This window comes from Grampus griseus (assembly GCF_964374135.1).
Source record: "Grampus griseus genome assembly, chromosome: 11".
Lineage (NCBI taxonomy): Eukaryota > Metazoa > Chordata > Mammalia > Artiodactyla > Delphinidae > Grampus > Grampus griseus.
In genome coordinates, this window is record NC_139005.1 from 53733074 (window position 1) to 53753522 (window position 20449).

At 35.2% G+C, this 20449-nt stretch overlaps 1 protein-coding gene across 1 annotated transcript in view; it reads left to right on the top strand.

Annotated features, from left to right (window-relative positions):
- Positions 1–19929, top strand: part of CAND1 (cullin associated and neddylation dissociated 1) — a 53410-nt gene extending 33481 nt beyond the window's left edge. The window contains exons 4-15 of the mRNA XM_082665897.1: positions 1409–1532; positions 3056–3312; positions 3393–3498; positions 4723–4868; positions 8081–8373; positions 9931–10072; positions 10426–11919; positions 13026–13121; positions 15512–15681; positions 15760–15924; positions 17048–17155; positions 17918–19929. Coding sequence (XP_082522023.1) covers positions 1409–1532; positions 3056–3312; positions 3393–3498; positions 4723–4868; positions 8081–8373; positions 9931–10072; positions 10426–11919; positions 13026–13121; positions 15512–15681; positions 15760–15924; positions 17048–17155; positions 17918–18142 — 3326 coding nt within the window. The 3' untranslated portion in view covers positions 18143–19929. The remainder of the gene's footprint in view (positions 1–1408; positions 1533–3055; positions 3313–3392; positions 3499–4722; positions 4869–8080; positions 8374–9930; positions 10073–10425; positions 11920–13025; positions 13122–15511; positions 15682–15759; positions 15925–17047; positions 17156–17917) is intronic.
- Positions 19930–20449: the final 520 nt, after the last annotated feature.

A 20449-nucleotide genomic window follows, 5' to 3' on the forward strand; every position in this document is an offset into this window, starting at 1 on the left:
TGAAAGAGTTCAGTTTACTAGTATCTTTAATTAAGGCTGAGCCTTTTATAGCTACTTATAATTTTTTTAAAATTTAAAACTACAATTAACGAATTTGTCAAGTAATTAGCTTTTGACCTCTGACAGATGTTCATGTAATGTAAGTTTTAGAATTTGTCTTGACTGCTAAGCTACAGGCTAAAATTTCAGGCTAAAGTTACTGTCTCATCTGCAAATGGAGTGAAATTACTCTCTTTCATGGAAAGAGGTATATTGGTAATAATGTAGTCTTAGTATGTAGTTTTCACTCATTTACTTAATAAATATTATTCTCTATGCTAGGTATCATGCTAGATAGTGCGTGTATATTATTTCACTGTCTAAAAATGTCAGTCATATGGGAGGTCTTAAATGTAGATTGTTGATAAGGGAACTGAAATTCAGAGATTAAGTTAATTCATCCAAAGTTTTGATTACCTGGTTGGACGAAGATTCATACCCATTATCTTTTAATCCAAAGATGATGGGTTTTTTTCACTGTATCATGCCAATGTTACTTTATTTCACCAACTCTGAAGTATGTTATTTATAGTTGTATTAGCTACATTGATATTTTCCTTATTTTTTTCCCTCTCATTGAAACATGTTTGTTTTTAGCTGATTTCTGGCTCTAACAAGAATTCTATTAACCATTCAGATTTTTACTTTCACAGTTTTTTGTTTCCTTTTTTTTTCTCCCTGGTCAGTAACAACACAGATCTACTTTAAAATAGTCATAATCTTTATTGATGAGTCTCCTGGAACAACATTTCTACTTTGTTTGGATTGGAAAGGATCTTATTAGGTTACTAGTAAAGAGGACTTAAATAGAGAAAAATGTCATCACTGCTTTCCAATCTAGAGGTGTAAGCACTACAGTTACTGTTAGCTCCATAGCTGGCATTCATGCCAGTGCACAGAAATAGTTGTCCAGTAGACTCTACTGAATCGATACTGTTTTCCCTGTTTTGTGTACTCCTGCAGCGGGGTCTAATTCTTACTTATGTCTAATAAATTATTTGATTGAAAAACCTGATTTGAAACATATTTTTCTTCTTTAAGATTTTTTTTGATGTGGACCATTTTTAAAGTTTTTATTGAATTTTTTACAATATTGCTTCTGTTTTATGTTTTGGTTTTTTGGCCTCGAGGCATGTGGGATCTTAGCTCTCCAACCAGGAATCGAACCCGCGCCACCTGCGTTGGAAGGCGAAGTCTTATCCACTGGACCGCCAGGGAAGTCCCTTGAAACATATTTTTCTGACATGGATCTCTTGAGTCAGTTTTAAAATCAAGTTTAGAGTTGCTGAGTATTTGCTAACTAGCATGAATATAAGGTGGAATTCAACATACTTGCCTTGAAATCATAATCGGTTTCTTATTCATGCAGGCTCTGCATTAGCTGCTAATGTATGTAAAAAGATTACTGGGCGTCTTACCAGTGCAATAGCAAAGCAGGAAGATGTCTCTGTTCAGCTAGAAGCCTTGGATATTATGGCTGATATGTTGAGCAGGTAAACATGACTTGTTTGTATTACTTATAATACAAATATTTGTGCATTTATTAAGAACCCTTTCGGATAAATATAATAAAACTTGGTCTAAAATTATTCATGTTTAAATTGTGTCTGTTTTATAAATGTGTGTGGTTAGGAGTGAGGGAAGAAAAAAGCTAATTATATTATGTAATACTGCATAGCAAGCATATTTCTTGTAGTTTTGAAAAATAATAAAATTTGTGACTTAAACATTTCAGCAGAGTTTTTATATTTTGTTTTACTCTTTGATGTTCTTGAATACAATGATCTACTTGGATAAGGAAATGTGCTGGTAGGAGTGGCAAGTTTTCCAGTTAAAATAATGCTGGTATTCTTCAGCAGCCATGTTTTTTTAGAGCATGTGTTGTGAGGGTGGAAGGAACTTGGCTTTATATATTTGTTGCTTTTCTACTTTTCCTCTGGAAGTCAAACTTGGGAATATAGAAAGAGATCTAAGCAACTCCAATGGGGAAGTAACCTTAAAAGACCTGTCAGTTTCAGTTTGTCCCTGATTCTTACAATCATTATACGTCATCATTATTTGTCTGTTATTTGTGGCTAATTCACTTGAACTTGAAAATAATCAAGTGCCTTCATGTGGTACAAATATATAGTAAAAGTGAAGAGCTATCATCCTAGCCCACAAAGAGCTTATACTTTGCGATAGGAGGTAAGAACACAAATGGCTATAATGTAAGGCAGAATTGGACTAAATATTAACGGAGAGTATAGTGTATTTGGGGGTTTAAAATGGAAGGATCCAAGAAAGTTTGTTGTGGAAACAGTGGCATTTGAATTTAGTTTTGAAAAGTGGGTAGGGCACAGGTGTCTATGCTTAAACATAGAATATATCAGAATATGTAAGTAGTCTTGAGTTGGGAAACATTGTATTCTAATTTTCCAGAATATAGAATGAATAGAAAAGTGGTAGGAGATCATTTTGATACATTGGAGTCTTGTTGAGGAGGGTGAGGAATTTATGCTTAATTTGATAAGTAGTGAAAATTCAGTTAGACCTTTTTTTTTTTTTTTTTTGCGATACATGGGCCTCTCACCGTTGTGGCCTCTCCCATTGCGGAGCACAGGCTCCGGACGCGCAGGCTCAGCGGCCATGGCTCACGGGCCCAGCCGCTTCGCGGCATGTGGGATCTTCCTGGACCGGGGCACGAACCCGTGTCCCCTGCCTTGGCAGGCAGACCCTCAACCACTGCGTCACCAGGGAAGCCCCTCAGTTAGACCTTTTGTCCTGCGTGTGACTTGATCACTAGCACTGTCCTGGCAGGACACAGACGTTTGACTGCTATTGAGTCATTGAACTGCACATGTGAAATGATTTGAAAGAGAGGGTTGGACCAACAAGATCGTTGAAACTTAGTGTGTAGATTTGTAGAGGAAAGACAATAGGGAGAAGGGGTAATCAAGAGATGGTCAGAGGGCAGACATTTCAGTAGTACTTGGACATTTTGTATTTATTTGTTTTCTTTTTATTTTATTTTAAGGCAAGGAGGACTTCTTGTTAATTTCCATCCTTCAATTCTGACCTGTCTGCTCCCCCAGTTGACCAGCCCTAGACTTGCAGTGAGGAAAAGAACCATTATTGCTCTTGGCCATCTGGTTATGAGCTGTGGAAATATAGTTTTTGTTGATCTTATTGAACATCTTTTGTCAGAGTTGTCCAAAAATGATTCCATGTCAACAACAAGAACCTACATACAATGTATTGCTGCTATTAGTAGGCAAGCTGGTCATAGAATAGGTAAGAAATATTTATGTATTGAAAAGTTTTCTTTAAAAAATATTAACGAATGTTTATAAGAACTAATATGCTTTTCTTAGGTGAATACCTTGAGAAGATAATTCCTTTGGTGGTAAAATTTTGTAATGTAGATGACGATGAATTAAGAGAGTACTGCATTCAAGCCTTTGAATCATTTGTGAGAAGGCAAGTTTTTAAGATCTATATTTTTCAAATAAAAATTTTTCTTAAGAATAGAGTAATAATTAAGATGTAGATTAGGTGGGTGAAGAGAAATGGGTTTTAATGACAGCTGGGATTGAGTTTTGGATTTCAAATGTGTTTTAATTAAGTTTTTATTAAATAATAACTGATAACCAATACAGTATTTGAAGTGAATATCATCTTTATTTTAAAATACAATCCTTACATTTATTTTGAAATGTTTCCTTCTTATTGTTAGGACTTTCCTTAAAGAACTTGGGAAAGGTATTTATAATTGTCTTTCAGTTTACTTTAATGATGTAGTCTTTATCCTGAGAGAGTACCAGGATAAATTAATTATCTGGTCAGAAATGTATACTAGTGAATTTCATCTCTCTTCAACAGTTTTTGAGATGTGTTACAGCCATTTTGCTAGGGCAGTGATTCTCAGTTTTGGAACCTTGGTTCTAATAATAAAAACTGTATTTATGTACAAGAAGGCTATACTGGCTAAGTAGTGAGATTTGGGGTGTTTTTTTTTGCTTTTGGCTAGAATTGACAGTGTAGTAGCACAGTGTCTTGAGACTTCACTGTTGTTATTTGCAGTAATTATAAGTAGTTATTTGCCACTCAGGGTTTTTGATAAGGAGCTTTTATAGTCATATCAAATTGTTAAAATCAGAAATTGTGGGATGCATTTCTGTCCTTTTAATTGAGAAATACAAATTATTTCTTTATTGTTGGGCATTTATTATATGTTCTGTCTTTTCTCAACATAAAGTTAGAAGACCAAGCCTAGATGAATGTACACTGGCATTTTCACCAATAATCCTAGTTACTGAAGATACATTTATCTGGGCTTGGTGTTCTAGCCGTGTGTTGAGAAGATAGAGCGTATACAGATTTCTCTGTATGACCCCACACTAACTACGTCATACCATTTATTATAAGAATCATCTGACTTCAGAGATGTTAAAGTGTGTGTGGGGTTGTGGAGTTCATCTTAAAATTGATTTAATAAGAGTAATTTGAAAAGTAAATCTTTTTTAAAACATGAAGTCAGTGGGAGGGAAAGATGAAGGATCATTGGTGTTGAGGGCTGGAAACCACTTTCCTATACTATGGTAAAGGGAAGGGAAAAATATCTGGTAATAAAGCAAAATTGGCAGATACTGAATCAAGGAAAAAAGTATAATTATTCAAGGCAGCTTTTGTTTTTTTCTTCAGATGTCCTAAGGAAGTATATCCTCATGTTTCTACCATTATAAATATATGTCTTAAGTATCTTACTTATGATCCAAATTATAATTATGATGATGAAGATGAAGATGAAAATGCCATGGATGCAGATGGTGGTGATGATGATGACCAAGGTATTTCAAATTAAATAGAAGGAATTTGTTACATTTTCATGAAAGACCCAGTGTAATAGATGGAGGTGATTCTTACCCAGATTGTACTGTGTTTGTTTGTTTGCTTATGATAGTGAAAGCGGAAATAACCACAATATTCAACAAGAGCAAATTGATAAAAAAAATTATGGGGCATCCATGTATTGAACTGCTATGCAACATGTTCAAAATCATGTTCTTGTTAAAGCAGTTAATAAGTTGAATGAAAAGTGGGTAGCAAAAATTACTGTCCCAGTTTTATTTTTTTAAATATGGTGAAAAAAATGTTACTAGTGTTTTTCTCTTGGCAAGCAATTATAAGTGACTTTTGTTCTTTATTTTTCAAATTTTCTACAAAGTGTTTTTATAAGGAGGGAAATGAATGTTATTTTAAAAATTGTACCTATAGATAACATTCATAGCAGTTTGGTTGGTTTCATACATAGTTACTTTAATGAGAAATCCTAAATATTGTTTGAGGCTCCATTTAACTTTCATGAATAATTTAAGCATTTCTGAGGCTCGTATGATTGATGTCATTGTGCTGTGATTTGTGGTATTTACTCTGGAAAGGAGTAGCACTTCAAGGACACAGGGTTGCTCATGTTTAGTTGTTTCTGCTAGTATTAAAAGAATCATAATAGAAATGTTTAAGTTATCGGGTATATGCATCGGTGGATTTCCTGTTAGTTATACTTTTAAGTTTGATTCTTTGAATGAATTTAGGTAATGACTTTGCTCTAAAGTCTGTAACTTCATCCATCTTTTTTTTTTAAAAAAAGGGTGGAAAAAACCTCTCTTAATCCCATTTTAGAGTCAAGCAGATACTGCCCAGTTTCTCTACCCTACAACAGAACTCTTCAAAAGAATGAATGCTCTCCAACTCCTTTTTTCCTCTTTTCTCTTAAATCCAGTCTTCTGGTGATTGCCAGTGACCTCAGATGTTTGAGTCTGCCTATTCCTCAGTTCTCAGCAGCATTTCTGTATTTAACTTCCAGGATACCACACCCTCCTGTCTTTGTGATTACTCCTTTTCAGTCTCTGTGCTGGTTCCTCTTCATCACCCTGACCACTATACTTTGGAGTATTTCCGGGCTTAGTCCTTGACTTCTCTGTTATGTTCTTATGATCTTGTTGATTTCATCTAGTCTCTTAGCTTTAATATCAATATGCTGAAAGCCAAATTTTACCTTTGTACCAGACCTTTCCTGTGAATTCCAGGTTCATATATGCAACTGCTTAACTGATTTACTGCTTAGATGTCTAAAATATCTTCTCTCCACCCTTCCCCCACTGCCTGCCCGACCCTGTTTCTTCTTTAGACTTCTCCATCTCAGAATGGCACCTCCATTCTTCTTAGTTTTTCAGGCCAAAAACTTTGGGGTTATACCTGATCGCTTCTTTTACACACCCTCCTCGTCCAGTCTCCCATCTCAGGGCTTTCCCCTTACTTCATACTCATATCTATCTCCCTTTGCAGCATTTTAATTTTCTTCATTACACCTAATCATTTTCTGATACACTGAAATTATTTTCTACCGTACCAGGATGTAAGCTTCATGAAGGAAGAGATTTTATTTTAGTCTTTCTTTATCAATTGCTTTATCCCAGTGCCTAGGACAGTGCTTGACACACATTAGACACTCAGTAAATGTGTTATATTAACGAAGGGAAACCTTAGCTTATAATAGGAATATCCTTTGAAAAAAAGGAGTAGCATTTTATGTTCCAGATTTTTTGATTGTTGGCTTTTTTAGTGTGGTAAGTACTGATGCTGAATAACAAACCAGGTCCTTCGGCTGCTTTATCAGGTACATGGATTATACCTAATAAATATCTTTTTATCATAGTGTTATTGTAACTTATAAAACCAACATAATTTTCGTGATTAAGCTGTTTAATTTTTTATAACCTTTAAGTATATTTCTGTAAAGTAATTCCTATAGTTGGGTTGCCATTGGAAATTTTTCATTTATTTATGTGCTTTATAGTAATCTATTTGGTAGTACCCTATAATTTTTCTTCAAATAGGTATTGGTGAATAAATCAAATGCCTTAGTTTAGCAGTATTTGGTTGGGTTTTACTATAAACTGCTAAGACGAAATTAAGTAAGCCTTCTGGAGATTGGAAAATTTTCCAAGGCATAGTTGGCTACATTTAGCTGTCACTAAGCTAATTGGAATATAAGCCAAAGAAGTGATGGTATCTTTTTTCTCCCACTGAGGAATCATTTCAGGACTATAGTTCTTATATCTAAGAATAACGAAATTATTGTTAGTAATTTTAGACTGTCCTGAGAACTGCTAATATGTAGGCCCTCCTCCTGACTTCACGTTACCCAACTGATTCGGCTTGATGTTGTTAGAAGGAAATAATTTTCAGAGATTTCACACACACAAAAGTTAGCAAGAATAGTAAGTGAGAGAGAATTGTTAATGCTTATGCTTGGAATATTGCTTTAATGTTTAACAGGAGTTTGGAGAAGCTGGTGCTCTGTTATGTGGGCAGAATTTTCTTGTTATAATTGAGAAAGTATAGTTTATTTAAGCTGTATTAAGATAATATCTTGAAAGGTTGAGAATATGCATATTCGTTCCTAATAGCCCATCAACAAATTTAATGAAAAGCCTTGTAGTCACAAAGAAAGCTGCTGTCAGGATTCTTTTTCTCCCCTGAAAAATTAGTTTCACAGCATGACCTGGGATTGGTGATCATTCTTTTTATCACATCATCTGTATCACAAATCTATTTTATAGTTTATCTTATAAACTCCCCAGTTGTTTGTTTGATTTTCCTGTAGTGTCAAGTGAATCTTTTGAATTGAACTTCCATTCACATTATTTTAAAAGGCTGGGACATTTATGATTTTACAAATATTTATAATCTGAAGAAGTTTAATGTATTAATAAATGATTTTAAAGAGTTAATAAGCAGCTCATTACCCATAAATGAGAAAATGTTTAACAAATTAAAAACACAATCAGATAATTTTTCTTTAGAGGTTTGTTTATGTGTAAATTTTTATAAGTAAATTCTGCCTCCGATTTAAGTACTAGTTCTTTTTTAAACCTAGCTATTGCTGTATATCTTAGTGGAAAGTTAGAAAACTATCTTAGTTATGAATATCAGTTCACTTTCTATATTAAACTTTTCTTATGATTAATAGCCTGTTAACATTAAAACTTCTCTTTAGGGAGTGATGATGAATACAGTGACGATGATGACATGAGTTGGAAAGTGAGACGTGCAGCTGCTAAGTGCTTGGATGCTGTAGTTAGCACAAGGCATGAAATGCTTCCAGAATTCTACAAGACCGTCTCTCCTGCACTGATATCCAGATTTAAAGAACGTGAAGAGAATGTAAAGGCAGATGTTTTTCATGCATACCTTTCTCTTTTGAAGCAAACTCGTCCTGTGCAAAGTTGGCTGTGTGACCCTGATGCAATGGAACAGGGAGAAACACCTTTAACAATGCTTCAGAGTCAGGTCAGTTTAAAAGTGTGTTTTAAAAGTCATGCTAATAAATGTGATCTTTTAAAGTGGTGTTTTTATATGGAAATATGAGTTCCAGAATAGCTTTAGAGAAACAGTTCTGGGATGTGTTTGTATAGTAGTTTATGGATGCTCATATTACATTACTTGTAAATAATTTATTCTGATTGAAGTTTTCTTGATTTTTCCTGGCTAAACAATATTAGCTTTAAGATTCAGTGAAGTAGTCTTTATCTTTGATCAATGGAGAAATCTTAGGGCGGTGGAATTAGACAACTTGTGTTCATAGCTTCCTTCCCTCCTAATTTAGCTGTGTGATCTTGGACAAGTTATTTAGACATTTTATTAAGCCTCACTTTTCTCATTTGTAGTAAGGGTTTACTTAGAACTGTCTACCCAAGGTAGAGATGATATGATCTATGTAAACATACAGTGAAGCCTGCTACATAGTATTTATATATACCAGCTATTGTTATTGATAAAATACATATTTTTTTCACTTGAGGACATCTCTTCTAAGATCCTAAATGTTAGCTCTGTATAGCCCCCATTTGTTGAATATTTAGTACATGCTAGGTATTTTCCTATCTTATATGCAGTCTCTACCGCAGCCCTATGGGGTACATATTTGTCCATTTTTGTAGATTACAAAACAGATGTTGAGAGGGACTGAACAACTAAACCAGAGGAGGGGATGTACATGCCATATCTATCTTGTTTTCAAGTAGTAAAAATTTTAAAAGTTTGTGGTGAACTTAAAGGTGAACACTGAAGATTAATTGTAGAAGGAAAAGATAAAGTGTATGGAGGACATAAGCAATTGACTAAGTATATGGAAAGCAGATAAAAATCACAGGAAATTTTGATGATGCTGTGGTGAATTAATTAGATAGATATTTTCTTTTGCCTCTAGTTCTCTCACATCATTGTTCGATATGGTATGTGTCTGTTTCCTGGCATCCATAAGATTTATTGGTAAATTCCCTGTTTAGGATTTACTGACTGACATTAGGAAGTTTAGAAGCAGATGTCTTTGAATCTTATTCCTGCCGCTTGTAACTACATTTGAAGTGAGGTTGATTTCATTGTAACAGCCAACGAAAAGCAAACACAAGGACCCATTTAATGGTTTCTTTTCTATAATTTGTCTTTTTTCTTTAATTGCTTGTATGTGCTATTTCAGTTTCAAAAACCATTTATAAATTATGCTCCTAAAGTTTTGGTTGAAAATTATTTTATTGTTTAGATCTCTATTTAGTCTTGTGCATTTCGTAAGTAAAATTAATCAAGGAAGACTTTTGTTGCTCTGTAGAAAGCTAATGATAGCTTTTCTCTGCTCTCTTATTTATCAGTATCAAGCAAATATAGTTTCAAGAGAACATATATAGTAGATGCAACAAAGTTTGTATTGTACAAATTGTTGACAGTTAGTGGAATTAGGAATTTGACCAAAAAAATTCTTCCATTTGTCCCCAGCCCCTGTAATTTGTGTTAAGTGTATTGAGGAAGTACCAGTAGCTGAACCAGCTAATGAGCACTTGATAATTACAGGTTCCCAACATTGTTAAAGCTCTGCACAAACAGATGAAGGAAAAAAGTGTGAAGACCCGACAGTGTTGTTTTAACATGTTAACTGAACTGGTAAATGTATTACCTGGGGCCCTAACACAACACATTCCTGTACTTGTACCAGGTATGAAAGAAATAGTAAATCACTTTTGGGACTTATTATAGACTTTATTAAGACTTAGATAAGCTTAAATAATTGTTTCCTTGAAAAGGATAATTTGTGACAACTTTGCACATGTAACTAACTTTTTTACAGAACCATTGAATACCTAAAGTTAAAAGTTTAAAATCGTACCCTAAAATTTTTTACTTTAATATTTATCATAGCTTGTGGAATTTCGACTGCTTTAGAGATAATATATAGTGGGAACTTTAGCAATCTTTTAGGGATTCGTTTTAAATTTTAAAACTAGCTTTAAATTCATAAAGGTGCCATGGATAAAAATACTGGATTTTTCTTTTTTGGTTGGGTTTTAGGAATCATTTTCTCACTGAATGATAAATCAAGCTCATCAAATTTGAAGATTGATGCTTTGTCCTGTCTATATGTAATCCTCTGTAACCACTCTCCTCAAGTCTTCCATCCTCATGTTCAAGCTTTGGTCCCTCCAGTGGTGGCTTGTGTTGGAGATCCATTTTACAAGATTACATCTGAAGCGCTTCTTGTTACTCAACAGCTTGTCAAAGTAATTCGTCCTTTAGATCAGCCTTCCTCGTTTGATGCGACTCCTTACATCAAAGATCTATTTACCTGTACCATTAAGAGGTTAAAAGCAGCTGACATTGATCAGGAAGTCAAGGAAAGGGCTATTTCCTGTATGGGACAAATTATTTGCAACCTTGGAGACAATTTGGGCTCTGACTTGCCTAATACCCTTCAGATTTTCTTGGAGAGACTGAAGAATGAGATTACGCGGTTAACTACAGTGAAGGCGTTGACACTGATTGCTGGGTCGCCTTTGAAGATAGATTTGAGGCCCGTCCTGGGAGAAGGGGTTCCTATCCTTGCTTCATTTCTCAGGAAAAACCAGAGAGCTTTGAAACTGGGTACCCTTTCTGCTCTAGATATTCTAATTAAAAACTATAGTGATAGCCTGACAGCTGCCATGATTGATGCAGTTCTAGATGAGCTCCCACCTCTTATCAGCGAAAGTGATATGCATGTTTCACAGATGGCTATCAGTTTTCTTACCACACTGGCAAAAGTGTATCCCTCCTCCCTTTCAAAGATAAGTGGATCCATTCTCAATGAACTTATTGGACTTGTTAGATCACCTTTATTGCAAGGGGGAGCTCTTAGCGCCATGCTAGACTTTTTCCAAGCTCTGGTTGTCACTGGAACAAATAACCTAGGATACATGGATTTGTTGCGCATGCTGACTGGTCCAGTTTATTCTCAGAGCACAGCTCTTACTCATAAGCAGTCTTATTATTCCATTGCCAAATGTGTAGCTGCTCTTACTCGAGCATGCCCTAAAGAAGGACCAGCTGTAGTGGGTCAGTTTATTCAAGATGTCAAGAACTCAAGGTCTACAGATTCTATTCGCCTCTTAGCTCTACTTTCTCTTGGAGAAGTTGGGCATCATATTGACTTAAGTGGGCAGCTGGAACTAAAATCTGTCATATTAGAAGCCTTCTCATCTCCTAGCGAAGAAGTCAAATCAGCTGCATCCTATGCATTAGGCAGCATTAGTGTGGGCAACCTTCCTGAATATCTACCATTTGTCTTACAAGAAATAACCAGTCAACCCAAAAGGCAGTATCTACTGCTTCATTCCTTGAAGGAAATTATTAGCTCTGCATCAGTGGTGGGCCTTAAACCATATGTTGAAAACATCTGGGCCTTATTGCTAAAGCACTGTGAGTGTGCAGAAGAAGGAACCAGAAATGTTGTTGCTGAATGTCTAGGCAAACTCACTCTAATTGATCCAGAAACTCTCCTTCCACGGCTTAAGGGGTATTTAATATCAGGTGGGTACCTAGATTTTCTTATCTAAAAAATTTTTGTTTATTAGCAGTTGTTGCCTGGAAAGATGGCTAATGCCGAAGTTAAAACATTTCTGTATCTTATTATATGTAGAACCTATTGCCTTATGTTATTGATATGGCGCCATATTCAGATGACACCTTGTTGTTTAAAAGGATAAAGAGAGTGTAGTTAGATAATGATTAAATAAATCTGTTGTAGTTTCTAGTGTTTAATGTATTTTAATGTTACTCTTGTCTTAATGTGGGACAGATGTCTCTTGAATTAATATAGCCAGAGGAGCTTGCTAGAATTAATTACAGTACTGAAATTGGTGAACTAACCTGGTTCAAATGAAAGATTCTAGAAGAGTTTTCAGATTACCAGTGTCAACCCCTGTTGTCCCAGGAGAAGATAATAAAGGCCATTCATTCTTAGAAATTGCTTTCATTTTTAATAAAAATCTTGACAGTCATATAGTGGTTTAACCAGTTCCCTTTTGTGAGGGATAGAGCCTCCACTGCTGGTCACGCAGGCTGCCTCCTTCCTGGTAGAGATTGTTCCTTTTGAAATCTAGTGGAATTACGTTTCATAAGATGAGTAAACTTTGCTTCATTAGTATCCTGGAAGTAATAAGAAATACCCCTCTTGACCAAAGAAAGGTTTTTTTTGTTTTTTATTATTTTTGGCTGTGTTGGGTCTTCGTTGTGGTGTGCGGGCTTCTCACTGTGGCGGCTTGTCTTGTTGCGGAGCACGGGCTCTAGGCGCGGGCTTCAGTAGTTGTGGCACATGGGCTCAGTAGCTGTGGCTCACGGGCTTTAGAGCACAGGCTCAGTAGTTGTGGCGCACGGGCTTGGTTGCTCTGTGGCATGTGGGATCTTCCCGGACCAGGGCTCGAACCCGTGTCCTCTGCGTTGGCAGGCAGGTTCTTAAGCACTGCGCCACCAGGGGAGCCCAGGTTCTTAAGCACTGCGCCACCAGGGGAGCCCAACCAAAGAGAGTTTTAAGGAATTAAAGACCCTGGTATTTGAAGTGGTTTGAAAATGATAAAGGTGTCCATGGATTTTAGTTGACTTAAATACCAATAGACTTAAAATTTATTTTTAATTAGGCTCATCATATGCCCGAAGCTCAGTGGTTACAGCTGTGAAGTTTACTATTTCTGATCATCCACAGCCTATTGACCCACTATTAAAGAACTGCATAGGTAAGTGGAAATGAAGATGAATATACTGAATAACTAGTTGATAGTTAACTGTCAAAAAACGAATCATTTCAATAGCTAAATATATCACCAAGGAACTAAAATGCTTTTAAGGGTCTGGTAATTCTTTCATTAAAAAAAATAATTTTGCAAATAGCTGAAATGTAGTAAATATGCTAGGATGTCTTTAAAGTCAACTACACAGTTGATAATCATATTTTGGGAATGACCTAAAGTAAACTAATGGGTAAAGGAAAAAGATATATGATCTATCTGACTAATCTGAAGTTCTTCCCTGTTGTAAATGAATCACATTTGAGCTTGTGATGGCCCCAGGTCTTCGCTATTACTTGTATCTCTCCAGCTCCCAAGGGGATCTTTGGAGGCTTTTAAATTTAAGGTAGAAATTTAAGAATAAAAAAGATAATTCTGTGGTAATTAGTTCTACCAACCTAAGAGGAGCTATCCAAGAAAGAAAAGGGCCATCTCTTTCTATGAAGACAAGAATTAGCTTTTAGTGTTATTTTTCATGATTTTATAACTTCCCTGTGTTGTTTTCATCATCAGTTTTCCTAGAGCTTTTAGTAACTAAACTCTCTGGTGTTTTCTTGAAGACAAGAATGGGGATACCAGCAGAGAGGATAGAGGGATATGGCAAAGAAGCTTTGCAGTTTCATGCCATTTAAAAAACACAGTCTAAAAGAAAAGAACTACCGAAAGGGATTACCAATTCAGAGCAAGGGGGACATGGGGGATAAATGGGTGCCAACGCTGAGACCTAGAATTAATTCAAAGAAAGTCTCTATCAGAAGATTCTTGCCTTTGTTCCCCTCGCCTCTTTTTGCTTTGATATATTTACTCACATTTTTGTCATTGTACAAGATACAGCAAAGGAAGAGACCTGTGCCAGATCTTTAGAGACATCTTTCTAGGTTGACAACAGTCAACCAGTGTGCATCATTGGTATAGTTATTCAGTCAGATGATTATCATTCTGTTTGTTTAAAATTGAAATTCCTAGACCAAGTTGTTGGGGACCACTGATCCTAGACCACGTCACCATTTGTCTATCATAATAGCAATACTTTTTGTGCTTTACTGAAAGCAATTCACCATGATAGTAATTCTAAGCAAACAGAGGTGAGGAGGTTTAGTCTGGTACATTTAAATTCTTTTTGAACCCAAGCTACCTCTTAACCTTTTTTGTAGTCAGAACTTTCCTGGGTGGTCAACCTTGAGTTTACCAATCTATGGTGTCTGAAGTATTTTTTTCCCCCTCCCATTTCTTCAAATTGCTGTTGTGATACATTTAAGTCTTCTCATACCTTTTTTCCCCTGTGTATTCTAAAAGATTGCTTATGGTAGGGTTGAGATGACATAATGATGAGTAGCTCTGTGTGAATATCACATGTGTACCAGACACTGTGTTCAGTAATGTACGTATAAAATTCTCATTTTATAAACTGGGAAACTGAAGCTCTTGCCTACAGTAACTTGCCAGAAGTCGGTCATACAGTTGACAAGTGAAGCAGTGTGGATCACCGTCTGTATGACTCCAAAGATCTTTGCACTATAATTTCTGTCCCCCGTGTGGAAGAAAAACCAGACTTATATCTGTGTTTAAAGTGGCTAGGTTTTTTCTTCAGCTTTTTGTCCTGTGGTAGGTTTCAGTTTCTTCCTTTTTGTATTCTTAGACCTCTTATCTATTTCTTGTTAAAGATAAAAATAGGCTTTGGGAGGCACATTTCTCCGTCATCTGATAAATTATATACTTGTTAACAGTATTCCATCTTTATCAAGCAGTGGATCTGTCCCCACCTTGCTTATCTTTTGAACTCAGGTTTTTAAATTTCACTTTTGGAATTTAAAATTTAAAGTAAATATAATGTAAACTTCATCTGAGCATAAATTTATTTGACTTGTCCACAGCTGTATCCCCACTGCTTCATGCCATAAATGCTCAATAAATGTTTTTTGAATGAGTGAAAAAAAAAATTCCATTTTTGTTGGTGCTTTTTTAGTGCGAGTACTAATTTTGAATTTTAAGGAGACTCATTCAAGTTACTAGTCCTTGTGGTTGCTGGCTCCGTCACTTTTCTATGTCACCCACCTGTTAAATCAACTATCTATAAAAGTAATGGGGAGCTTTTGGGGCTCTCACTCCTTACCTTTTGCGTTTAAAGGTGCTGAGAATAGGTTTATCAATTAAGTCCACTCACATTCAGACATAATAGTTTACCTGTTGTCAAAAGAAATTATATAGCTCACTTAGGATTTCATCATATTCCATGACCCACATTGAAGAAGTAACAATAATAAACTATCAATTTAGGAAAATAATATAATGCATATTTTAAGCTTACCATAACTGTTGCTTCTCTTTCAATTTTTCAGGTGATTTCCTAAAAACTTTGGAAGACCCAGATTTGAATGTAAGAAGAGTGGCCTTGGTCACATTCAACTCAGCAGCACATAATAAGCCATCATTAATAAGGGATCTTCTAGATACTGTTCTTCCACATCTTTATAATGAAACAAAAGTTAGAAAGGAGCTTATAAGAGAGGTAAGTTAGATTGCACTGTTTACCTAAGCTTGTCTTTTACTTTCTAGTATATCTACATATTCTGTTTTATTTCAACAGGTAGAAATGGGTCCATTTAAGCATACAGTTGATGACGGCCTGGATATTAGAAAGGCAGCTTTTGAGTGTATGTACACACTTCTAGACAGTTGTCTGGATAGACTTGATATCTTTGAATTTCTAAATCATGTTGAAGATGGTTTGAAGGACCATTATGATATTAAGGTAAGATGTTTGTGCCTGTTTATAGAATGTTTTAGAAGAAGACTTTGCTAGTGACTTTCACCTTTGTAATCTACTCGTTATTAAGTGAGAAAGATTGGTTTGCTTGTCATGATTTTAGTGTGTTATAAACTAATATGCAAAATAGCGATGCAATGTGACATCAGTTGACATACAGGAAAAATCCAGAAACCTTTTCATTGGAAGAGGAAGTCAATATCAAGAGGTTTGTTAAAGGATAAGAGGAAGAACTGTTTTCAGATACACAAAGCAATCTGTAGAAGCAACCATAGAGAAATTATACTTCATGCTACTTAGGTTTAGAGCATGAACTTTGCTCATAACTGCTTTTTGTTTTCCTGTTTGCTTAAGTCCGTTTAAAATGTGAACTATAAAAGGGTGATTTGAAAAATCTTTTTCTTCTAGTCAGGACCTTTGGTCAAGCAGGGCAAAAGTGGTAGTTGAGCAGTAACTCATCCATACTATCAGAACTCCAGCTTTCACGTTTCCATAATGTAATATGGAATAACCTGACCCCTCCGGAACTCAGTGAAAAGAGCCCTGAAAGAATAGGATCCTTTTATTTCTACAGTTTATGGTCTAAGAGAAAAGATTATGGGTTACTGGACTTTATATGGATTAATCTGAATAAGCAGGCTTTTTGTTTTGTTTTTTAGTGAAATTTGTAAAGACAGTAGAAACTTCTTATAAAGCTTTTCTTCTGGTTCAATTATTTTCTTATTCACTGATTGTTCCATCTGGTGCACATGAGCTTTTTAAAAAATACTGAGTCTGTGGCTCTATCCCGATGACTGAAGTAAAAATAGGTATATTTGTTAAGCTCCCCAGCTGTAATGTGTGGTCAGGATTGAGAACCACTCTTTTAGTTCTGTACTCTAGGATCGTGACCATCTATCATGATAGATAAGGTAACTCTAGTACTTGTAGGTAAAATTCCTTAGACAAGATTTGAGGCAATTCTGTGTGATTCCAATGGCAGATTACATTAAAATGAAACTTAATGGTACAGGTTAGTCATTTTCCTTTCAAAAGCTTTGTCAGAATTTGGGATTTGTCTTTAGAAAATAATGCAAAATCTAAATTTTGTCTCTTTTATTCATAATAGATGCTAACATTTTTAATGTTGGTGAGACTCTCTACCCTTTGTCCAAGTGCAGTACTGCAGAGGTTGGACCGACTTGTTGAGCCATTACGTGCTACATGTACAACTAAGGTAATGTTGATGTCATTGATTTAGGCCAGACTTAGTATGTTCAGGATCCCTAGTTGATTCTATACTGTGGTTTTCCAAATTTAACTATGCTAGCACCCTTATGTAGCAGTTTGTTTCAAAAGTTAACTTATTATTCCTATTCCTCACTTGCTTCAAATGTGGATGTTTTAGAAAGCTTAGCACTGTTAAATGCTATTCTTAAAAGCTTGTTATAACAATCTGACACATATTTTTAAAGTACTGATATGGGTTAAAGTGTGATAGGGCCACAAAAGAGGAGGAAATGTTTAATTCTGGTGGAGGAGGGGGTGGGGGTCACAGAAGGCTTCATATGCACGTGACAGCGTTTAAAATGCACCTTGAGAAGTCAGGATTGTTTTAGGTCCAGAAGGTGAAACAGGACTTTTCATACAAAAATAATTATATGAATTAAGGCACAGAGATGTCAGTACATGACATGTTTGAAGAATAATGAATAAACAAGGTAGCTAGAGGGGTAGTTTCTTGATAGAGGACAAAGTAGGACTTGCTAATAAGCAGATCCCACTCTTGGTTTTTATAATGGGCCTTGTATAGAATATTCCCTTAAAAGGAGATACATAGCTACTACTAAAAAGAAGTTTCAGAGCAACTCTGCTTGAAGAATAATGTGCCTTTTGGATCTATGAAAGAGTAGCTTTGCTTTATTTATATGTGCTTAAATTTTGTTTGTATAAGAACTGCCTTTTATAGCATGTAATATAAATTTACTCACTGTTACAGGTAAAAGCAAACTCAGTAAAGCAGGAGTTTGAAAAGCAAGATGAACTAAAGCGATCTGCCATGAGAGCAGTAGCAGCACTGCTAACCATTCCAGAAGCAGAGAAGAGTCCACTGATGAGTGAATTCCAGTCACAGATCAGTTCTAACCCTGAGCTGGCAGCCATCTTTGAAAGTATCCAAAAAGATTCATCATCCACTAACTTGGAATCAATGGACACTAGTTAGATGTTGGTTCAACCTGGGGACCATTACATTGACCATATGATGCACTGAATTGACAGGTTAATCATAAGACATGGAAAGAGAAGTAAAGCTTCAAAATGTTCCACTTTTTTTTTTTCCTTCGTGGAGACAGTTTGACTTTCTTCCATTGTTGTTTTTGTAGCATTTATTTCAGAAATACGTATTTCCATAATCCAGAGGTTGTAAAACCACTAATGTTTTAGTGGTTAGGGCAACATTTAAAATGACATCTAAAAGTTAGGATTGATGGAGATAGGGTCCAGTATCTATTTACCCTGTAATGTTTAGGATTAAAATGTTAAAATTTTGTGACCATGAATTTTCTTTCTTTTATAAATTTTCTCTTATTTAAAAATCAAAAATTCTGCAAGACAAAAACCATGTTTCTTTTTCTTGTATAACTTTTTGTTTCAGCAACACAAATTGATTTTTAGCTGTGGCAGACAAGAATATCTGTGTAAGATTTGTTACATTTCGGAGGGGTTGGCAGTTTAAAAGAGATGATACCATTTTTTTAGGTATGGGGATTAACAGTATCCCTGTTGCGCACACTAATTTTGCATGAGCAAGTTTACAAATATGTATTGTCTGTAAAGCAGCATGTGCAGATTATTCATAATACAAAAGTAAAAATAAGTATTATTGTATTAGTGCAATTTTCAGATATTTATTTTTGCACAGAAAACGTATCTGGAGAGAAAGAGAGAGGAGTAAATTTTTGAAACTTTGGTTTTCTTAATGCCAGTGTGAATTTGCAGATGTTTTCAGCAAATCAAGTCATGATAACAATTCGCCACTTCTTTTTCTATTATAAATTTCGTATACATTTAAAATTTGAATATTTAAGTACTCAGTTTTTCTCAGTTACCCATTTGTGTGCGTGTGTTTCCACTTAGAAATTCTTAAAGCCAGATTTTTCTTTCATTTCCTTTGTATCTCGACCTTCCTTATCGAAAGAGTCAAATAACTATATGCTTTTGAATTTTACTTTTAGGAAAATTCTGAAGCTGGCTATCACAGGTTTGTTAGCTAATAATAGTATTTTCTTTTAGTTGAGTTAGATTTTCCCCCTTTCTTGGAGAGCTAATTTACATATTGTATTCGGTAAGCGTTGACTACTTTTCCTGATTAAAGGGTCTGTGCTTGGGGGAAACAGTACCTTATATTGTAGTTAAGATTTTATTTAACATATCCTTCAGTGAGCTCATTTCACACTGTAGCCTCTTCCTTCAAATTTGTGGTGCTCCTGTAACAGTAAGAACTAATTTCTGAAATAAAAGACATCTCCTAATGCTGTGCAAACATAGTTTACATGTATTGAAGGAGGCAGTTGTTAAATTGAGTGACCAATTTTAAGCATTCAGATATTTGAAAACTGCACCCTTTATTTTTGAAACTGTGAATTAGAAGTATTTTTCCTGCTGTATTACTTAACCTGCTTTAACATCCAAATATGCGGTGATTTTAATTGGTAACATACTGTGGTTATTAGATTAACAGCTTGACTTGAGATATTCAGATGATAATGCATAAGACATCATTACCAGTAAGGATTTTGATTAGGACATGGACCATTACATGAAGTTGGTGCCATTTCAGAATGTGGCAGGTGATAATCATACCATAATTTGCATAAAACTGTAATAGAAATTTATTTTGAGCTGTTGGTATATTATGTACTATGCATTACCGTGATATAGATGTTGTGGATATATTTAAGTATTTGGTTACATGGTTTCACAATAAATTACAATACTGCAGGCTCTAGGACCATATAGGAGACTGACATGCATATGTTGTGTGAATGTCTTAGTTAAGTGTCTGAAGTTAAATCCATATACTTTTCATGTATTGGATTTCTCCATTCTTTAACTTCTAAAATGCTTACAGTTTTTTTTTTGTTTTTTTGAGTCTTGCAAAATGGCTAACTTTTCTAATATAGCTGAAATTCTATCTTCTAACGAAAGATTCTGCTCTTTTCTAGTAGTAGATATGGTTTTAGTGTTTATATATATATAATATATATTATATGTATATACTCACATATATAACAAAATTAGTAAAAGTAGAATACTCAGATTTTAAATGCTGAGTCATACTAATTAACTTCATACTTCTAGTGGTAATGTCCTGATACTGGAATGGAAGTTGCAAGGTGTGGCGTTCAGTCATAATCTGCCACTCATACTGCTTACTGGTCTTTTAAATATTAGGAAGTTCTGCTTAGCAATTCTGCATATGTAGGTTCCTCAGGAGATCTACAATAGTAAGAGAACAGCTGCTCTCTGA